The sequence below is a fragment of the Tetrahymena thermophila genome, assembly GCF_000189635.1.
Source record: "Tetrahymena thermophila SB210 genomic scaffold scf_8254645, whole genome shotgun sequence".
In the NCBI taxonomy this organism is placed as follows: Eukaryota; Ciliophora; class Oligohymenophorea; order Hymenostomatida; family Tetrahymenidae; genus Tetrahymena; species Tetrahymena thermophila.
This window is the reverse complement of record NW_002476413.1, coordinates 748,739-770,321: the sequence shown is the minus strand read 5'-3', so window position 1 is coordinate 770,321 and position 21,583 is coordinate 748,739. Positions and strand designations below refer to the sequence as shown.

The 21,583-nt window shown below is 21.2% G+C and overlaps 6 protein-coding genes across 6 annotated transcripts; 1 reads left to right on the top strand and 5 right to left on the bottom strand. All coding sequences in view use genetic code 6, as the record gives it.

Annotated features, from left to right (window-relative positions):
- Positions 1–1,572: 1,572 nt before the first annotated feature.
- Positions 1,573–2,592, bottom strand: TTHERM_00126880 (tetratricopeptide repeat protein; the record flags this gene model as incomplete). The annotated part of the gene is made up of 6 exons (XM_001016268.2): positions 1,573–1,668; positions 1,728–1,777; positions 1,864–1,969; positions 2,093–2,283; positions 2,383–2,492; positions 2,543–2,592. 6 exons carry the CDS (start codon positions 2,590–2,592, stop codon positions 1,573–1,575), a joined length of 603 nt encoding a protein of 200 aa, XP_001016268.2.
- A 38-nt stretch (positions 2,593–2,630) lies between these two features.
- On the top strand, positions 2,631–2,936 carry TTHERM_000126879 (hypothetical protein; the record flags this gene model as incomplete). The annotated part of the gene is made up of 1 exon (XM_012797704.1): positions 2,631–2,936. One exon carries the CDS (start codon positions 2,631–2,633, stop codon positions 2,934–2,936), a length of 306 nt encoding a protein of 101 aa, XP_012653158.1.
- Positions 2,937–4,498: 1,562 nt separating this feature from the next.
- Positions 4,499–8,894, bottom strand: TTHERM_00126890 (tetratricopeptide repeat protein; the record flags this gene model as incomplete). Its single annotated transcript, XM_001016269.2, has 10 exons — positions 4,499–6,478; positions 6,590–7,136; positions 7,200–7,441; positions 7,574–7,764; positions 7,861–7,970; positions 8,024–8,145; positions 8,200–8,375; positions 8,449–8,512; positions 8,599–8,698; positions 8,782–8,894. 10 exons carry the CDS (start codon positions 8,892–8,894, stop codon positions 4,499–4,501), a joined length of 3,645 nt encoding a protein of 1,214 aa, XP_001016269.2.
- Positions 8,895–10,395: 1,501 nt separating this feature from the next.
- TTHERM_00126900 (tetratricopeptide repeat protein) lies at positions 10,396–14,792 on the bottom strand (the record flags this gene model as incomplete). The annotated part of the gene is made up of 9 exons (XM_001016270.2): positions 10,396–13,090; positions 13,154–13,398; positions 13,451–13,647; positions 13,698–13,807; positions 13,873–13,994; positions 14,052–14,227; positions 14,288–14,351; positions 14,448–14,547; positions 14,680–14,792. 9 exons carry the CDS (start codon positions 14,790–14,792, stop codon positions 10,396–10,398), a joined length of 3,822 nt encoding a protein of 1,273 aa, XP_001016270.2.
- A 1,910-nt stretch (positions 14,793–16,702) lies between these two features.
- TTHERM_00126920 (tetratricopeptide repeat protein) lies at positions 16,703–19,683 on the bottom strand (the record flags this gene model as incomplete). Its single annotated transcript, XM_001016272.2, has 4 exons — positions 16,703–16,866; positions 16,922–17,013; positions 17,118–19,418; positions 19,475–19,683. The coding sequence occupies 4 exons, from the start codon at positions 19,681–19,683 to the stop codon at positions 16,703–16,705; spliced, it is 2,766 nt and encodes a 921-aa protein (XP_001016272.2).
- A 19-nt stretch (positions 19,684–19,702) lies between these two features.
- On the bottom strand, positions 19,703–20,620 carry TTHERM_000126919 (tetratricopeptide repeat protein; the record flags this gene model as incomplete). Its single annotated transcript, XM_012797703.1, has 3 exons — positions 19,703–19,980; positions 20,048–20,157; positions 20,487–20,620. The coding sequence occupies 3 exons, from the start codon at positions 20,618–20,620 to the stop codon at positions 19,703–19,705; spliced, it is 522 nt and encodes a 173-aa protein (XP_012653157.1).
- Between the last annotated feature and the right edge of the window lie 963 nt (positions 20,621–21,583).

The following is a 21,583-nucleotide window of genomic DNA, read 5'->3' as shown; positions in this document are numbered from 1 at the left end:
ATCATAAATCTAATTTCTTATGAAAGGCTTTCACCATTATTTTAAAAACCAAAAGACATTTCTTACTCTAGCACTATACTCTCATACTCATCAATTTTTTTTACATTTAAATTTTCAAATAAAAGCTTTGAATTCATATATGAAGGCTATAATTAGTTGATTAAAAATATTGTTTTATAAATGTAAAACTAAATTTTTTTTATTTAGTTTACGTGATCTAAATGAATTAATATTTCTATTATTTCTAAGTAAACAAATAGCTCTAATAACTTTGAAACATTTTAATTAGGAATTTTAATTAAATTTTCTAAAATTCTAAAGTTATCAATTGATTTCGTTAAAGTATTTTTCAAGATTTACTAATTTAATCTTTTTTATTGGTGATATTTGAGTTCATAGTAAAAGCTATTAGATGACTTAGATAAATTAGATTTAATTTAATAATATATTTATTCTATAGCAAGTTGTTTCAAGCTATATGCAAAGCATAAAATTTACTTTATTAATAAGGCTATCTGATCATCTTATTTATACTAGGCAAATGCATATTTTTATAATTCTATTTATTAATGATCAATGTCAAGAAACATACAATTTAATTAAATTGCTGATAAAAAATATTCTGAAGCTAATTAAAAATCATCTTTGATTAAGCAAATGACACCAAGATTATAATAGCAATGGATAACACCATTTTAATTCTATAACTTTTGAAATGTACCTTTAGCTTTAGCAAAATGGAACAAGGCGTTCATGATATCCTCCGAGCTCTAACATTAAGCATCAATCTAATAATTTATCATGCTTTCTAAATTCTAAAAAGTTTCTTTAATAATTTTCATTTCTAAGAATAATGGCTATAACTCATCGAGTATTTTACTTTTTTATTCTTATTCTTACTTTTATTGCTATAATTCATCGAATGTTTTACTTTTTTATTCTTATTATTACTTTTATTCTTATGTATTATATATGTAGCTTTTATTTTTTCTGGTTTAATAATATTTTTCATCATTTTATGTAATTTTACTGTTATATTTTTAACTAAAAATGGTTTGATTTCCATAATTTGTATCAACCTATAAATTAGATGCTTAAGGTATACTTAAAAAAGTCTTGGAATTTTATTAATAAGTTAATCTATTTCTGCTTTTTTCCCAAAAACTCTCTAATTTATTAGAGAAATTTACCTTATCTAGATAAGATTAATTCTATAGATTGTCTCTAGTTATTTTTTCTTTGTATATTTAGTGATTTTAATTAGCCTTAAAAGTATTTTTTGAAGTTTACTTCAAAGAATCTTAATTGAAAGGAGAAAATAAACGAAAATTCTATTTATCTAATTTTTTTGTATATTTAAGAATTTGCGTTTAACATTGCAAAATTAGATTTATTTTTAAGAATTTAATTAAAATTTCTATTGGATTTTATATTTAAATAATCTAAAATTTGCCGTAGTTTAGTAAAAAAATAATTATTACCAAGCTAACTATAATGAATTCAATAAATAGAGGTACTTTAATCCAATAAATGTTAATTACATTAAATAATTACACTCTTTCACTTTAATCTTCAATAACCATAGCTGTCAATATTATTGAGAAAGAGTATGGCTACTGTGTTTTATATTTAGAAATTTTACTCACTAATGGAAAGACCAAACTAACTCTAAAAATAAGAATAGAAAAATTTAAATTTAGATTAATTTCGTTTATAATATTATTTACTTTTTGACTCCAAATTTTGACCAATATTGATATAGTTAATCTAAATTCTTCTATTAATTGATAGAATAATTTCCAAATTTAATAAATTATATTGTCTATTGCAGTTAATAAGTGAATTATTGTTTTTCTTAATTACACTTTTCTAAATCTATTTCTGTTAAGCAGCTTTCCGTTATATTTTAAAATTCCAATTCTTACCATGATATAACACTATTTTCATTGAGCTAAGGGTGATGAAAAATCTATTTATATTTATTTATTAATTAAATCAATTATATTTTATAAACTAAAAAGCTTCTTAAGCATAAAAGGAACAAATAAATAAATAAGAATAAAAAATAATTTAATCAAAAGCAATAAATTACAGTATTATTGAATTCATGAAATACAACAGAATATTAATTTTAAGAGCCAACAAATATCTAAATGAGATCACTAATATCAAAAGCTATGCTATTTACAGATTAAAAATTCTAACCAATTTTCACCTAGCTAGATAAAGTCATCACTAAATTGTTTTTGACTAAGTCTTTATAAGGTTCATAAAAGAAATAACCTTATTTGATTGATTTAATATGTAAAATATGTGATTGATTTTTTCATTTAAATTTATAAATAAAAAAGAATAAGTTTTATTTTAAAAACATAGGTTTACCTTCATTATCCTTTGCATAAGTATACCATGGTCTGCATCTTGGATCATATGGTTCTAAATACCCATCACCATAACAATCCTAATAAGGTGAATCTGTTACATTTACAAACCTTAAAAATTGATTAGATTAAAAATGAAAATTTAAATGTTAACTAAATACTCTGAAGGATATCTTGAAAATACAGATGTGGTATCTGAGTTGAAAAACATAATTATTTTTAATATTCCCTATTTTTAAGATTGATAAGATGCACTCCTAGAGTAAAAAGATAGAAAATTATTCTTTTATTAAAAAAATCTACTTTAAAAAAAATAAAACAAATAAAAAAAATACCATTAAGATAAAATCTTGCTACTGCTTAGAAAGGAGATCATATCTGAAGAGTGTTCTCACAAAATATATATCTACAAAATAAGGGCTCTATTTCAACTTTTTATAAACATCAGGAGAACATTAATTGAAAACTAATTCTCTCTATGAACAAATTGTAAACTAAGTATTTGCATTAACTTTTAATTATTAATATGTATTTATTTATTTAAAACATTAATGAAAGATTAAGATAAGGGAAAACAAATAAAAAAATACCAAATATTTTTTTATCATTGAATTTATCAATCAATTTATTCATCACAATTAACTGTATTTGCATCTATAAAAAAAAACATACCATTTTATATTTAATAATGATTTTTTTTAAATAATAAAGATAGTATATTGCAAATACTTAATTAAAGCTATATTCTTCTATGATTAACTGAGAAAGTAGTTAATTATAAAGTGTTTATTATTATGATTATTTAATCCATTAAAGGCAATCTGACTCCCTTATTTTATCATAAAAAAGACATTATACCAAAAGATGATAAAATAGTATTTATTTTAAATCAATGTTAAATTAAAACCAGGAAAGGAGAGCTTTCATCAGATTTTTGTAGAATATTAGCATAGATATTGCAACACCTATTATGATTGGTATTGATACTGTAAAAACGAGTCTAATAATAAGCCTCTTCATCTTTTACTTTTACTCTTTCTTATCAACTTTTATAGATAAATTATTTATATAAAAGTTTTTATCATATTATAACATAAGATTTATTGATGGATTTTAATAAATAAAAAATTTATTTATCTTTACTTACAGAAAATATCTTATTAAAATTCAAATACCCATTTTAATTCTAAAAGCTGATTATTCAGTTAATACCAATTTATAATAATATAATTTAAAAAAATTATGTCTTAATAAAATCTAATTTTAAAAATTTAAATAAGATATTTTGTAATAGTTTTCTTTATTTTTAAGCTTATTTCAAATTTTAGAAATTATTTTTTAAATCTTTGATAAAAAATTTTTTATTTTTTTTGTTAGTTCACGTTCGAAACAAACCTTTTTAGATAGATACATTTTTTTATTATTTTAAATTTTGTTTAAATTTTTTAAATAATATTTATTATTCTACTAAATATTTACTTCCTGCACAGAAATATTATCAAAGGATAGCAATACAATTTATAATTTTATTTTTTCTTATTAATAAAATTATTTGCTTGATAACTCATTAATTATCAGTGATCAAGCATTTTTAAAATAGCAAATCGCTCTTTATAAAAATTAAAATGGGATTATAAATTTGAAATTAAAATATAAAAAAATTTACATTAATTTCAAATTTTAATGAAATATTTTTGTTATAAATGAGAGCTTACATTTTAAGAATTTTGATAAATTAAAATGATTCTTAACAACAAAAGCTAATAATAAAAAAATTATTTGTATTTAAAGCAAATATTTGTATTGTAGGCAAATTGATATTTTAAACAATAATATTCTAAATAATTTATTATCTTAAAATATTTTCATTATTTTTAACATATGATTCATTAATAGCATATAAATTTGTTTTTTAAAGCAAATATAAATCATCACGAATAGTAATATCACACATTTTTTAAATATATTATTTTAACAAATAAATAAGATTTAGTATTTAAGTTTTTATAAGAAAGATAATGTTGAGCTCTAAAAAATATTAAGTTATAATTTTTATTTGTTTATTTATGTTATTTAAGTATGAATTGCTTATTTAAATTTTCAAATGAAATAAAAAATCATAAAGCGTTATTTAGGATGGTTATAAATTATTTAGAAGTATTTAGTTAATCTGTTCTAAGTTAACCTAGTTTTTAGATAAGATCTTTATCAAGTACTACTGGCTGGTATTAGAAGGACTCTGATACATATTGATATTATTGATCACTATATAGAATAAATTAATCTATCATGTGATAAATTATGATTTTTTAGGAATGGAATTGAATTTTTTTATCAAAGAATTATTTTGCTATGATGTTGTTTTTAATATCTTATGAATAAGAAAATAAAATAATTACTTATTTTTTATTTTCCAACATTTTCATATTATGTTTTAATATTTCATAATTAGATTTTTTTTATAAATCATTATTACTATTTTTCCATTCTTTTATATCCTATTTGAGTTTGTTAATTTAGAGAAGATTTAAATTAGTTATATTACCAATACATTATATTAAAGCTTGCTACCAATTTAATTTTTAAACAATTTTCTTAGGACTTTGAATTGTTTATTTTGCTCTGTTTTTGAAACTTTCAATGATTAATTTAAGGTGGTGAAAGCTTTCTATCAGAGTAAGTGGAATAACAGTTTACAGCTTTTTGTTAAAAATTATTATTTAAATTCCATCTTTTTTTCTTAATAATTTTGATTATTAAATATTTTCAAAAAATTAGCTAAGATTTGTATTTTAACTAAAGAAATCCATCTAAATAAGTAAAGTAAGTTCGATTTGTACAGAGGAGTTCAAAATAAACTCATCAATAAAATCTTATTTTATTGATAACTTTTAAAATATTAGAGAAAGATAAAGGATAGAATTTTATCTTTAAACATGACTGAAATATTATCCTTCTTCTATACTCTGTGTAAAGTATTCTATAGCTAGACAGTAATTCTCTTAATAGAACTCCAATTTTCCTTATAAAAACATTAACTTAGCTTTAAAAATTTCAAAAATCATAAACCTGATTTCTTATGTAAGGTTTTCATTTTTACTTGAAAAACTAAAAGGGATGTCTTACTCAAGTTAAAAGCTCTCAAACTCATTTATTTTTTTTCCATTTGAATTTTCTAATAAAAGTTTGGAATTCATATATTAAGGCTCTTATTTTTAGATTAAAATTATTGTTTTATCAATGTAAAACTAAATTTGTTTTATTTATTTCATGAGATCTAAATGAATTAATATTTCTATTATTTCTAAATAAACAAATAGTTAGAATAATTTTGAAACATTTTAATTATAAATTTTAATAAAATTTTCTAAAATTCTGAAGTTATCAATTGATTTTTTTAAAATATTTTACAATATTTATTAATCTAAGCTTTTTTATTGGTGATATTTGAGTTCATAGTAAAAGCTGTTTGATGACTTAGATAAATTAGATTTAATTTAATCATATATTTATTCTATAGCAAGTTGTTTCAGGCTATATGCAAAGCATAAAATTTTTTTTATTAATAAGGCTAGCTGATCGTCATCTTATTTATACTAGGCAAATGCATATTTTTATAATTATATTTATTAATGATCAATGTCAAGAAGCATACTGTTTAGTTAAATTGATGATAAAAAATATTCTGAAGCTAATTAAAAATCATTTTTAATTAAGTAAACGACACCAAGATTATAATAACAATGGATAACACCATTTTAATTCTATAACTTTTGAAATGTACCTTTAGCTTTAGCAAAATGGAACAAACCGTTCATGATATCTTCAGAGCTCTAACTTTAAGCATCAATCTAATAATTTATCATGCTTTCTAAATTCTAAAAAGTTTCTTTGATGATTGCCATTTCTAAGAACAATGGCTCTAACCCATCTAGTATTTTACTTTTTTATTCTTATTCTTATTCTTACTTTTATTCTTATGTGTTAAATACTTCGCTTTTATTATTTCTGTTCTAATAATATTTGTCATCATTTTAAATAGTTTTGTTGTTATATTTTTAGCCAAAAGCGACTTGATTTCCATTATTTGTATCAACCTATAAATAAGATGATTAAGGTTGACTTTATATGGTCTTAGAATTTTATTAATAAGTTAATCTATTTCTGCTTTTTTCCAAAAAACTATCTAATTTATAAGAGAAATTTACCTTATCTAAATAAGATTAATTCCATGTATTTTCTCTAGAAGTTTTTTCTTTGTTTATTAAGTGATTTTCATTAACCTTTACATTGTTTTTCAATGTTTCCTTTAAATAAACTTAATTGAAGGGAGAAAATAAACTATTTGTAATTTCATTGTATTTTACTTTATAATTTGTATTTTAAGGTGATTTTTTGTATTTGCTTGAGTTTTAAGACAAAAAGTTTTATTTATCTAACTTATTTGTATATTATGTTTAAGATTGCAAAATTAGATTTATTTTTAAGAATTTAATTAAAATATTTATAGGATTTTAAATTTAAATAATTTAAAATTTGCCATAGTTTAGTAAAAAAATAATTATCATCAAGCTAATTATAATGAATTCTATTATTAGAGGTACTTTAATCCAATTAATGTTAATGATGTTAAATAATTACAATCTTTCGCTTTAATCGTCAATAACCATAGCTGTCAATATAATAGAGAAAGAGTAAGGCTACTGAGTTTTATACTTAGAAATTTTACTCACTAATGGAAAGACCAAGCTAATTCTATAAATATGAAAAGAAAATTAAATGGAAATTTAGACTTGTTTCGTATGAAATATTATTTACTTTTTGACTCCAAATTTTGACCAATATTAATATAGCTAATCTAAATTTTTTTATTAATTGATGGAATAATCCCCAGTTTTGATAAACTGTATTGTCTATTGCAGTTAATAGTTTAATTATTCTTTTTCTTAATTACACTTTTCTAAATCAATTTATGTTATACAGTTTTACGATATATTTTTGAATTCTAATTCTTACCATGATATAACGCTGATGCCATCAAACTAAGGGTGATAAAAAATCTATTTGTTTTTTTAAATAAATAGTTTTTATTTTATGATCTAAAAATTGCTTAAGAATTATAGAAAAAAATAAACAAATAAATAATAATTAATAATAATTTAACTGAAAAAGAAAGACAATAAATAAATTACAGTATTATTGAATTCATGAAATAAAACAGCATATTAATTTTTTGAGCTGAAAAAAATCTAAATAAGATTACTCATATCAAATGATATGCTATTTATGGATTAAAAATTCTAACCAATCTTCACCTAACTAGATAAAGTCATCTATAAACTCTATAGGATTTAGCCTTTATAAGGTTCATAAAAGAAATAACCTTATTTTATTAGTTTAATATGTTAAATAAGTGATTGATTGATTTAAATTTATAAATAAAAAGAATAACTTATTTTTTAAAAATACTTTTTTTTACCTTCGTGTTCCTTTGCATAAATATACCATGGTCTACATCTTGGATCATATGGTTCTAAAAACCCATCACCATAACAATGTAAGTAAGGTGTATTTGTAACATTTGTATACCTTAAAAATTTATTAAAAATGAAAATTTATAAGTAAGAAAGTAAAAAAAGTACTCTGATGGATGTCTTGTATATATAGACGTGGCATCTGAGTTGAAAAACATAATTATTTTTAATATTCCCTATTGCTAAGATTGATAAGCTACACTCCTAGAGTAAAAAGACAGAAGATTATTCTTTTTTTTAAAAAAAATCTACTTTAAAATAAATAAAACAGATTAAAAAAATACCATTAAGATAAAATCTTGCTACTGCTTAGAAAGAAGATCAAATTTGAAGATTGATCTCACAAAATATACATCTACAAAATAAGGGCTTTATTGGAACTTCACATAAACATCAGGAGAACATTAATTGAAAACTAATTCTCTGTATGAACAAATTGTAAACTGAGTTTTTGAATTGACTTTTAATAATTAACATATATTTTTTTAACATTAAATAAAGATTAAGCTAGATAAGGGAAATAAAATAAATACCTAATATTTTTTTATCATTGTATTTATCAATCAATTTATTCAACACAATTAACTAAAGCTGAATCTATTTAAATTATAAAAAAATATACCATCAATATTTGATAATGAATGATTTTTTTAAAAGTAACAAAAATTCTAGAAAGCAAATACTTAATTAAAACTGTATTCTTCTATGATTAACTGAGAGAGTAGTTAGTTATAAAGCGTTTATTAATACTATTACTTAATCCATTAGAGACTATCCGATTCCCTTATTTATTTTATAAAAAAAAAAAAACATTATACCAAAAGATGATAAAATAATATTTATTTTAAATAATTTCTAATAAAAACCATGATAAAAGAGCGTTCATAAGATTTTTGTAGAATATTATCATAGATATTGCTACACCTATTATGATTGGTATTGATACTGTCAAAATAAGTCTAATAATAAGCCCCTTCATTTTTACTTTTACTCTTTTTAATCAACTTTTATAGATTATTTAAATTATGACTTTTAATAAATTATTAATTTGTTATCTTTACTTACGATGATTATCTAATTAAAAATCAAATTCCCATTTTATTTCTAAAAGTTAATTATTCAGTTAATGCCAATTAATAATTATGTAAACTAAAGAAGTGATGTCATATATCTTAAATGATATTAATTAATTTTAATTTTACAAATTTAAGTAACACATTTTCTTTTTTATTTGTTAGTTTATTTTAAATTTATTTCAGAAAGAAAGTCTTTTATATTTTATATTTTATTAATTTAGTTTTTAATAAATTAATGTTCAACAGGTTAAAAATTAATTTTAGTAATAATAATAATTTAATCTTTTTTATAAACTTAAAAAATGTAATTTTAAGCTTGTTTATTAACATAACAAGATATAAGTAACCTTAACTATTATTTAAAATTATTAGTTACATTTAAATCAATGCTCGAATGACATTAAATTAATTAAAAAATTCTTAATAAATCATTCTATACTAATAAAATTAAAATTATACCCATAGAAATACTTATCAAAATGAAATTATCAGAAAATATCTAAGATTTCATTAAATCTGCTACAAAATATAATAAAATATTATCAAGAAAAAATAATTTCTTTATAAAAACCTTCCATAAAACTATTTTTAATCACTTATTTTTAAGCTTAAGTACCACTATTATTTTTCTATAATAAGAAAGAGAAATGGTAATTAATAGATGATATCATTCCTATATTTACTTTAATTTAATTGAAAATTGAAATGTAATTATATATTTAACCTTAGTATAGGTATTATTTTTAAATATTTTAAAAAACTAATATTATATTGAGTACGCGCGCAGCATAGAAAGCTAAATTATATTTAAGAATTCAAACATAATAATTCTTATTTTAGTTTTGGAATAAGGGGAATATGGGATTAGGATAGTTGATTGTGGTATGTTGGATTTGATTAATAGGGGAATTGTGATATTTTAAGTATGTTAGAATCTACCTTTTACCTAAAAACACATAATGTGTATTTAAATTAAATCTACAATAGATTTACATTTATATTAATTGACGATAAGCTTTAATAGTATAATGGTGAGCATAAATTAAAAAAAACCATATGTAAAAAATAAATGATATTATTTTCATCAATTTGCTTTAATTAAGAGGATTTTTAAGTAAATAAGAATGTATAATAATACAATAGCAATTAGAAATAAAAGATTTAATTTTAAAATTATAATTATTAAAATTATTTTAAATAAATAAAACAGTTTTTGATTAGATGACAATAAATAGATCTGTAATAAGTAAGTATAAGTAAGTAAATAAGTAAAAATAAAACAATTATTGATTAGACGACAATAAATAGATCTGAATTAAGTAAGTAAATAAGTAAATAAATAAATAATATACAATTAAAAATTTTATAATATAAAGATGTTAATTAATATGAAAATTGAAATTATCAAAAATGATTTAATACAGTAAAAAATTCCTTTTATTGGCTATTATTTTCTTCTCCTCTTACTTTTTTTAAACTAAAGATTAACTAAGTTTCATCTATCAAAGGTTCATAAAAGAATAATTCAGACTGTATTTAGTAATCTTAGATATCTAATGTAAATTAATCAATTAAATGCAATACTGTCGGTTTCTAAAGTTAGAAAATATTTTTATCAACTTTGAATGGCTATTTAGCACCTGATTAATTGGAGAATAAAATGATTACTTTTTTATTTTGCTTAGCTATGCATTATTATTTTTATTTTATTTCTTATTATATTTTTTTTAATTTTTCATAGCTACTATTTTAACTAAATTCTTTTTTTATTTTTTAGCATGTTGAACTAAGGTCTATTACTTATTTTTGATTAAGTTCTTAGATATTTTCAAGAGATTAAAAGAGCGCTGATTACCAGCTTAGCTAGTTAGAACTATTTTTAGTAGTATTTTAAAATAATTTTTTTGCTTAAGTTTGTAATGTGCTTAATATTAAATTAATGTGATGGCCACTTTATATTAGGGTAAGTGGAATATATTCATCAAGACTTTCATTAAAAATTATAACTTTTAATCTGTCTCCAGGTTAAAGAAGTTTATATTTCATAATAGATTCCAAGCAATAATCAAATACAAAATTATTCTAAATTGAATCTATTTAAAGTAAGAGTGTAAGATCAATGCTTGTAGAAATTTAAAAATTTAGAATTTATTCATCAATAAAATCTTGTTTAAAAGATAATTTCTCAAATAATTTGATTAGATTTAATACAGTTTTTTTTCTTAGGTAAGGACTGTAGAACTTTCCTTCTTCCAAGCTCTGCGAAAAATATTCTAATGCTTATTAGTGCTCTTATTTACCAAGTGCAAGATATCCCAAAAGAAACAACTACCTACTTTTCATAATATCTATCATTATATATTTTATTTCTTATTTGTATTTGGAAGATGAATTACAATTTATGTTTTAATTGCTCAAATACTCTAAATCATCTTCTATAATCATGTGTTAAGTATCTTCACTTAGTTTGTATTCATTTAGGGTAAATACATTCTGGTTATTTCTCGATTTACAGATTTAAATTTTATCCAGTAGAAATCTAGTTTTGTCTAAATAAGTTGAAATTTACTTGCTATAGAATGATTGATCTAAATAAATTAAAATTTCTATGATTTCTTAATATACGAATGCTTGAAAAAAATCTGAATAGCATTTAATCTTATAAGTAAATAGATTTTATACAACTTTAAAAATATCTAAAGCCTTTCTTAAGTTTGATCTTATTTTCTAAATTTAATCTATATGAATATCCTCGTTTTTCTATGCAATATTTTCTTTTGAAGAGTTTTTATTAATGTTTTTTTCTAATTTGTTGTATGATATATCAAAAGCTATTTACTTTTAACTATAAGCAAAAGCGAAAATTCTCTTGCTAAAAATGAGAAGCCAGTTATCCTAATCTCCCTCACAGTTTAACATGCAATTTTCGTTTATTTATTTCAAGGAGTCTATCCCAAGTAAAGCTAAATTTAATTAAACTGAAGATTCAAAGTACTAAGAGGCAATGCTATATTCATTTTTCAAAAGGTAAATAATACCTAAATTAAAATAACAACGACTTAAACCATTCTCGTTTAACAGTCTTTAAAATGTGCTCTTAGCTTTAGCGAAATGATATAAGGTATTCATGTTATCTTATGAATTATGTGTATTTGAGTCTATCTAATAATTGATTAACCGTTCCAAATTTTGAAATGCCTATTTGATAATTTTCATCTCTAAAAATAAAGGCTTTAGACCTTAGAGTATTTTATCTTTATCAACTTCCTTCTTTCTGTCTTAAGAAGTCTAACTTTATGAAGTGTTTCTGATACTAACCTAAGATTCTGGATAATTATTCCTAATACTTTTTACTGTATTTACTCTTGGTAAATTAGTAAATTCAGTATTAGATTCAAAGTTTTGAAAAAATTAATTGGAGTTTTTTGTCGAATTTAATCGAGGATTTTACTGGGAATAGTACCTCTATCTTTTAGTTTTTGCAGCAAAACTGTCTAATTGATCAATTATATTTGGCTCTTCGACATTATTCCTGCTCAAAAGATTATTTTTTGAAAATATTAGCATCGTTTTTTGTTAATCGATATTTTTATCATTGCCAATCAAGTTATTTAAATTATTATAAGTTGTTTAAATTGGAGTTTCTACATGTGAAGGTGAGAATAGTGTATTTGTTTGATCTTCATTTTTTAATTTAATTTGTTTTTTACAGCAATTTTATTACAAGTTTTTTTTTGTTGGTTGAAATCTTTAGAGAATGGTTTATTTATCCTCTCTCTTTGTATAAAATTATATTTAGCACTGGTGCTATTACTAAAGACTTTTTTTCAGAAATTATATTAGGATTTCTATAGGTTTTTACACTTATTATATTTAAAAATATCCATAATTCCCAATAAAGATAAATACAGCTAAGCACACTAATACGAATTCTATAATCAAAGGTACCTTAATATAGTTGATATTCAGTAAATTAAACAGCTTAAGATCATCGCTTTCATCTACTATTACTCTTGCTAGAAGTATAATTGAATTTGAATAAGGTTCTTGATTTTGGAATTAAATATTTGGATTCTTTATAGGAAAAACTAAACTTAGACTTTTAATAAATTAATTTGCGTGATTAAATTTCAATTAAATTAATAAAAAAAGTTTGATTTACTATTTAACGCCAAGTTTCGACCACTATTGTAATAGTTTATCAAGGTTAATCTACTATTAAATCGAGTAGTTTCCTTGCTTTATAAATTCTATGCTATTTAAGAGTTGTGAAGTAAAAATGTTTTTTTCTTCTTAAACTTGATCATATTCAAACTAATTCATGAGTTTATTGTCTAAGATATAAAGAAATTCTAAATCTTGCCATGATATCAACGATTAGTCTGAAAGTAAAGGATGTGAGAACACCTATATTAAATAATAATTGCTCATTTAATTTATTTTTAATCATTAATTTTACTATATTATTAAATTCATGGAATAAAACTGAGTATTGATTTGCCATTTAAGAAGTGTTAGATTATTTCGTAATTTCAATCATATCGAAATCTATGCTATTTACAGATTAAAATTAACCGTTTTTGCTAACTTAGCTAGAAAGGGTCATGATTAGATTTCCTAAAACAGCATCTCTGTAAGGTTCATAAAAAAAGTAACCTATTTTTTTAACTTAATTAATTCATTTTATTTGGAATAATATTTATTACCTTTATGCTATTGTGAAAATAAATACCAAGGTCTGCATCTGGGATCAAAAGGCTCTATAAAATTACTACCTAAACAATACTCGAACTAAGAATTAGTAACGTTTTTATAGCTATTTAAAATATGTAAGTAAAAAAAATTAATTAAATTTGAATTATAACATCAATAATAATTTACCTAGAAGGAACAGCAGAGAGTACTGAAGTTGTGTCTGAATTATAAAAACTTTTGATGACTAATAATCCTTCTTTTTAAGTAGCTAGATAAGAAGCTCTGGAATAAAATGAAAGAATGTTATTCTATATATTAGAATGATAAGTAAAGAAAATATTTTAAAAGTGTAAGCTTAAACATACCATAAGAATGAAATTCTATTGCTCAATAGTTAAAAGCTCAAATTTAAACACAGATCTGACGAAATATAAATCTACATATAATTCATTTTTAGATAATAATGTATAAATATAGTAAGGGCACTCATTAAATATTAGTTCCCTTAATGAGCATTTTGCAGACTAAGTTGTTTAGTTAACTAAATTAGATAAAAAAATAATATTCATGTAAATGTATAACAAAAAAAAGTTTAAATTACCTTTAATTTATCCATTGTTATACTTAGATATTAAACTATTCATAAGCATCAAATGAATTTACATCTTTTATTAATCAAAATAATATTTTCATATTCATCATTATTTGAATTGCGCTAAATATTTTCTCAATAATATGGACTAAATAATCTAAAATGGTACTTAATTGAAGCTATACTATGAAATAATTTGCTAAGAAAATAAGGAATTATAAAGTATTTGCTATTGTGTCTAGTTTATCCAAGAAGCACTATCCTATTCCCTAGATTTTATTACAAAAATAATTGAATTATCTTTGAAATTATTATGATGATAAATCAAAAAAAGTAAGCGATATATGAACATGCAGATAATAATTTAAAGATGTAAAAATGGTATCTATTAATTGGTATACCATCTATAAAGAGCATCCATAAGATTTGAGTAGAAGACAATTAAGACTAGTGCAACTCCAACTAAGATAGGCAAAGAAACTGTAATAACTAGTCTTACAATTAAAAGTTTCATATTAATTTGGATATTTTGCTTATCTTTATTTTCAAAAATGTAATTAAAAAATATAAAAAATTTTTAGAAAAAATTTGAAGCTTTTCTTTTTTTTTACAAAAATCATTAGTAAAAATTATTAGAAATCAAAGTAACATCAAATATATAAAATCTAGCGTATTGGTTGATTTTTATCAAAAATATGTAAACACTTTCAGAATTAACTGAATTTATAAAAACTACAATATTATATTAAGATATTTTTAGTAATTTATAAATGAGTTATTTTTTTATTTTTATTATAACTGCTTATATTTTCTATTATTAGAAATAGGTAAATAGCTTGATTATTAATTTATCTAAAAGTTGATTTAGGCAGTAAATTAAATTTGTAGAAAGTGAACTAGTAAAGAAGATAATTTAAATTCCAGCAAAATTTATTTTAGAATTTGAGCAAAGATATTTAGAAAAAATTTTTTAAATTAAATAAGCATTATTATATAAATTATTTTTACTAGATAAAAAATATTAATAAATATTTTTTAATGTAATTTGCTTTTTTAAGATGCATTAACAAACTGAATTTTTAAAGGAAAAATATAATTTAAATTAAAACTAAATTTTTTAAAATAAATACTTGTTTATGTTTAATAATACAATTAATAGATATACAAGTTATTAAAATATGTATAATAATTGTAATAAGTATAAAAATAAGTTACTTTATGAAGGAAAATTTAAATGATAATCGTTAAAAGAAAAAAAATAAAACAAGTTTTATAAATTATAAAATTATGTGTAATAAATATCTAGTAAATTGAATTGAAGGATTGTCAGTCGAAATTATTTGCTAATTGCTTTTTCATTTATTTTCTTCTAATTTTAATCTTATCAAAAATCTTATTTTTTTAGTTTAATTTATTTCAAATAAATCTTTCTGTTTTTTTAATTCTTACTTTTTTAGATTTGAAAAGATTTTATTAACTAAAATGTAATTAGAATTAATTATATTAGATAGTTTTCATTAATTTTACAAGAAAAGATGTTAAATAAATTTAATAAATTGTAAGGATTATCAAACATTAATTTGAGTAAACCTTTTTTAGTTAGATGTTATTTAAATTTTGATCAAATAATTTATTTAAAATCATTCAAATACAAAAATTAGGATTTTGAAATATGAAATATGATATAGTAAATTTAATTGTATTTTTTATCAAAAGTGGTTACTAAAAATTAATTTAAAATAAATACAATAGAACGAACCTAATTCCTTAAGTTATAATCAATCAGACATTACGTAAGATTTTAATTTAATTTCATAAAATGATTAAATTAAATAGGAAAATTAGAGTTTTAAAAGGTTTCTTTGATTTAATGTTTAACAAAAAATAAATATTTTAGATAAAAATATCTACATTTAAAGAAAATATTAACTTTATACTAAATTTATATTTTCTAATCATAAAAACATATTCTATTACTTTACCACAAAATATGAAAATTAAATCAAATTTCAAAAATTTCAAAGATTAAAAAGAAAACCAAAAAAATCAGGAAAAGAAATAAGAAAAATAATAACTAAATTTTTTGTGGTACTTTTTTATTAAATTATGATTATTTTGTTAATTTGGGGAAATTAATTAATTAGTAGGCTTTCACTGATGATTTTTTTCAATAAATTAATATAAGAAATTAGTTTTCCTTAAAATTTTCTTTTGTTTTTCACTATTAAATATTATCTAAAATTAATTAAGAACTTTCAAAGTTTTTCAGAAATCAAAATAATTTGATACAAAATTTAAAGTTTTTTTACAGCTTAATTAAACACATAAAAATTTGAAATATTTTTGGTATTTTTTATATTTTTAGATATTTTTAAGCAAATTCATAAATAAATAAATATATTTACAATTTTCATTCTTTTTATTTCAAAAATGGTTAAGGATGGAAAGGAATTCTTTTTGGTATATAGTTACTTCTTCTTCTCTTAACTTTTTTAATCTGATCATCAATTCATTTTCGCTAATGAAAGGTTCGTAAGAGAATAAACTAGATTACATTTTATAATCATCTTCATCAAGACAAAACTTATCTATCATATGATAGACAATAGGTTTTTATATTTAGAATATGTTTTTTTTTGTTACTAATTTTTGTTTGGCATTCTACTTTTTAGAGAATAGGATTATTACTTTTTTATTCTATTAATGTGTATTTTATCTTTTAATCCTAAGCTCTTCTTAAAATTATTATAATTTAATTTAACTAATATTTGAATTTTATTAAAACTCTATTTTTTGTTTTGCGTTATTTAAATCAATAATTTGTTAATAACTAAATTACTATATATTTTCAAGCGATTGTATAAGGGCAGATTACCAATTTAATTATGAGGAAGCATTTTTCATATAATTTTGAATAGATTATTTTTTATAACTTTAAATGGAATTAATTATTGAGGCCAAATGATGCTAACTTTAAATTATTGTTAATGGAAGGAATTCTTCTAGATTTTCATTAAATATTATCACTTATATCCTGTCTTATGGCCTAAAAAAATTCTATTTAACAAAGTTTTATAAGCAGTTGTCAAAGATAAAATTATATTAGAAAGAACTCATCTAAAGAAGCAAGGTAAGATCTATTTTCACTGAATCATCTAGATTAAGAATTAGTTCATCAATGAAATCCTATTTAAAAGATACTTCTTCAAATAGTTGATTTAGATAAAATATTGTTTTTTTTCTTAGGAGAGGGCTGTAAAATTTCCCTTCTTCTAGGCTCTAAGTAAGATATTCGATTGCTATGAAATGATTCTCCTGAACGAGTTCTAAATATCCTAGAATAACTTTTTGTCTATTATTAATTACATCTATCATTTTATTTATTATTTCTTAGTTAAATATTTGTGTATCATTTTAATTCGTATTTGAGTTGCTTAAATATTCTATATCTTCCTCTTGGATAATATGATGACTTTCCTCACTAAGTTTGTAATCATTTAAGCTTATGGGTCTTTAGTTAATTTTAAATTTCTAGCGATTAATCTTGCTTAGTAATTGAACAATTTTATTAGTATAATTTTTTATTTATTTGCAGTAGTTTTTGTGGTCTAAATGAATTAAAATTTCTGTAATTTCTTGGTAAATGTAAATTTAAAATATCTCTGAGATACTTTGACTTCTATTATTAAATAAATTTTAAATGGCATTAAAATAATCTAAAGATTTTTTTAACAAAGACTTAATTTGTTGCATTTAATCAGGAGGAATAAGCTTGTGCTAAAAACTTTTCAAAGAAGAATTTTAAATTAAATAATCTTCTTTCTCTTAGTAAATAATTTAAAATGCAGCTTGCTTTTAGCTGTAAGCAAGAGAAAATATTCTTTTGCTAAATATTAAAAGCCATTCCTCCTATTCTGTATCGTGTTACAAAGCATATTTATCTTTAATTTTATACAAAGAGTCAATACCAATCAAAGCCATAGTTAACCAAACTGACGATTCTAAATATTGAGAAGCTAAACTAAACTCGTTTCTCAAAATATAAATTACTCCTAAATTGAAATAGCAGCGACTCAATCCATTCTAATTATTCAGCATTTAAAATGTATTTTTAGCCTTTGCAAAGTGATATAAAGTATTCATTTTATCCTGCTAATTTGGATTGCTGGCATCAATCTTATAATTTATTAATCTCTCTAAATTTTAGAAAGCTTCTTTAATTATCTGCATTTCTAGAAATAAAGGTTTCAAACCTTAGAGTATTTTTTCTTTGTTTTCATCTTTATTTTTTTATTCTTAAGTTATTTAACTCAAAGATGAGAATCTGTTACTCAAATTAGACTCTGGTGAGTTTTTAAAACTCCTAAATGAGGAATAATTTTTTTAAGAATTGTTACCTTAATTGTTTAGATCATAGTTAAAGAGTTGTTGGGTAGAGTTTTTAAATGAAGTTTAATTTGATTTAAAGTTTTGTTGGGAATAATGTCTCTATTTCTTATTTTTTAAAATGCAGCTATCAAGATATTCTACTTGAGTATGATCTTCTAGATTAGCTTTACTATTCAGATTAACTTTTGAAAATAGCTGAATTGTTTTGTTTTACTCTAGTCTTCTATCAAGCTAATTCCATTGATTGACAAATTATAAATTATTAAATGTCGTTTATGAAGGAGTTTCATTATGAACTGGTGAAAGTAAAGTATTTACTTAATCTTCATTTTTAAATTTACTAAAATTATTTGTCAAATTGGTTGTGGTATTTCTTTTTCTGAATATCATTTTTTAGATATTAGAAAGATTAACCACCTTCTCATCTTTTTTAGTGTAAATTTATACTTAACACTGATGCTATTATTAAAGGCTTTTTTTCAAAAATTTAATCAATATTTCAATCGGTCTCTATACTTGCAGTAATTAAAAATATCCATAATTAGCAATAAATAAGAAAACTGCTAAACACACAATAGCAGATTCTATAATTAAAGGAATTTTAATTGAATTTATATTCATAATGTTGAATAATTTGAGAAGATCGCTTTAATCTTAAATTACTTTAGCAGCGAGAATAATCGAATGAGAATATGGTTCCTAAGTTTTATATTTTTCAATTTTGCTCTTAATAGGACATACCATGCTTATACTTATTAAGAATATTTATTATTTTAAAATTATGAAAGAAAGATAGATAATATTTACTATTTAACTTCAAGTTTTTTCCACTTTTAATACAAATAATCAATATTGAATTGCTCAAACATAGAATAATTTCCTGTATTTATAAAATCTAAAGTTTTTTGCAATTAATAATTAAATTTTTATTTCTCCTTCTTCAACTTATCTATTTATTATTGATTCAAACTTCCTCCATTTGTAATATTTTGAAACTCTAAATCTTCCCATGACATAATTTAATTATTTGTAAGTTCATGGTGATAGAACAACTATTTTTAAGTTAAAAAAAATTGACCTTAATAGATAAAAATGGTATTCATTTTATTTATTTACTGTGTTATTAAATTCATGAAATAAAACTGAGTATTGGTTATCACTTTTAAATCTACTAATATAATCTATTATCATTTTCATATTAAAATCTATACTATTGACTGATTAAAATTATCCATTTTTATTTATCTAACTCGAGAGAGTCATTGTTAAAGTCCCTTCAAACGCGTCAGAATAAGGCTCATAAAAAAAATAACCTTTTATTTATTTAAATATTTATCTATAATTTTTTAATGATAAAATAAACACTAAAAATAAATATACCTTTATTCTATTTTGAAAAAATATACCACTATCTGCACCTGGGATCAAATGGCTCAGTGAAATTATTCCCTAAGCAGTTCTCATAATTTGATTTAGATATGTTGAAATAGCTTTTTAAAATTATAAATTGATATTAACCTCTGCAATATTAATTAGTCTAATCACAAAATTAAAATAAATAAGTAGAGAGTATGATTGATAAGAACAACTTTTTTGAGCTAAATAGTAAATTTATTTACTTTGAAGGGATATTGGTTAGCAATGAAGTTGTATCAGAATTATATATACTTGTTATTAACAACAAATCTTATTTTTATGAATTGAGGTATACCGTTCTAGCATAAAAAGATAGAAAATCATTCTTTTTGTTATAGAAATTGAAATTACGATTTAAAAAATAATCAAAAATAAAATTTATACCATTAAGATGAAATCTTACTGTGAGGGAGTCAAAAGATTAAACTTAAAGACTGATCTAACAAAGTACAAATCAACGTAAAGCAAACTTTTAGACATCTATGTGTAAACATTAGGAGGACATTATTGATAAGTTAGCTCTCTGTAAGAGCACATTGTAAATTAGGACTTCTTGTTAACTAGTTTAATATAGCAAAGATTTATAAAATAAAATCAAAATATAAATTAAATCAAACCTAATATTTGTTGATTGTTATACTTATCTATCAGTTTATTCATTAATATCAAGTGAATTTGCATCTTTTATTTGATAAAAAAACAGTTTTATTACATTTTTTTTCTTCGTAGTCAGACTGATTAATTTATAAAAAAACTCCTACTTAATTGAAACTATACTCATACATCATTTGTTAGGAGAGTAAGGAATTATAAAGTATTTATCTTTATGTTTAGCTAACCCATGTATAGCTATCTTTTTCCCTATTAGTATACGAATTTAATTTCAAAAAAAAAAAAATCCAAATGTGTTGTACAATCAGAGATGATTTTTTCAAATTAAATAATTGTAGATTGTTTAAAAGGTTGATAGATGAAAAATAGAAAGCAAATTATATATTATTTGCGTTACCATTAATTAAGAGCATTCATAAGATTTTAATAGAAGATCACTAGAACTAAAGCAACCCCTGTTATGATTGGTAAGGATACAGTAATCACTAGTCTTATTATTAAAAACTTCATGCTTATATTATATGTTTTCCAATCTATTACTTAATTATAAAATGTAAGTAAATTTGATTATTAAAAATAAAGATACTTAATTTCACTTTTTTTATTTCAAAAAGATATAGTGCATTTACATAATAATTGATCAAAAATTAATTGCATTTGGTTGGTTATTCATTCTATTTTACCTAAACTAAATTAATTCATAAATAATATGAAAGTGTCTTAAATAATAAAAGCAATGTATTTATTTGAAACAAACACAGATCTTTAATCAAATTAACTTTCTTATGTTTGAAAAATAGTAGTGTCAGTGATTTTATCGTATAAATATTGTTTAATGCCCCGAACGAAATTCCCTAAATTATTTTTTATCAGTAAAAATTAATGTGA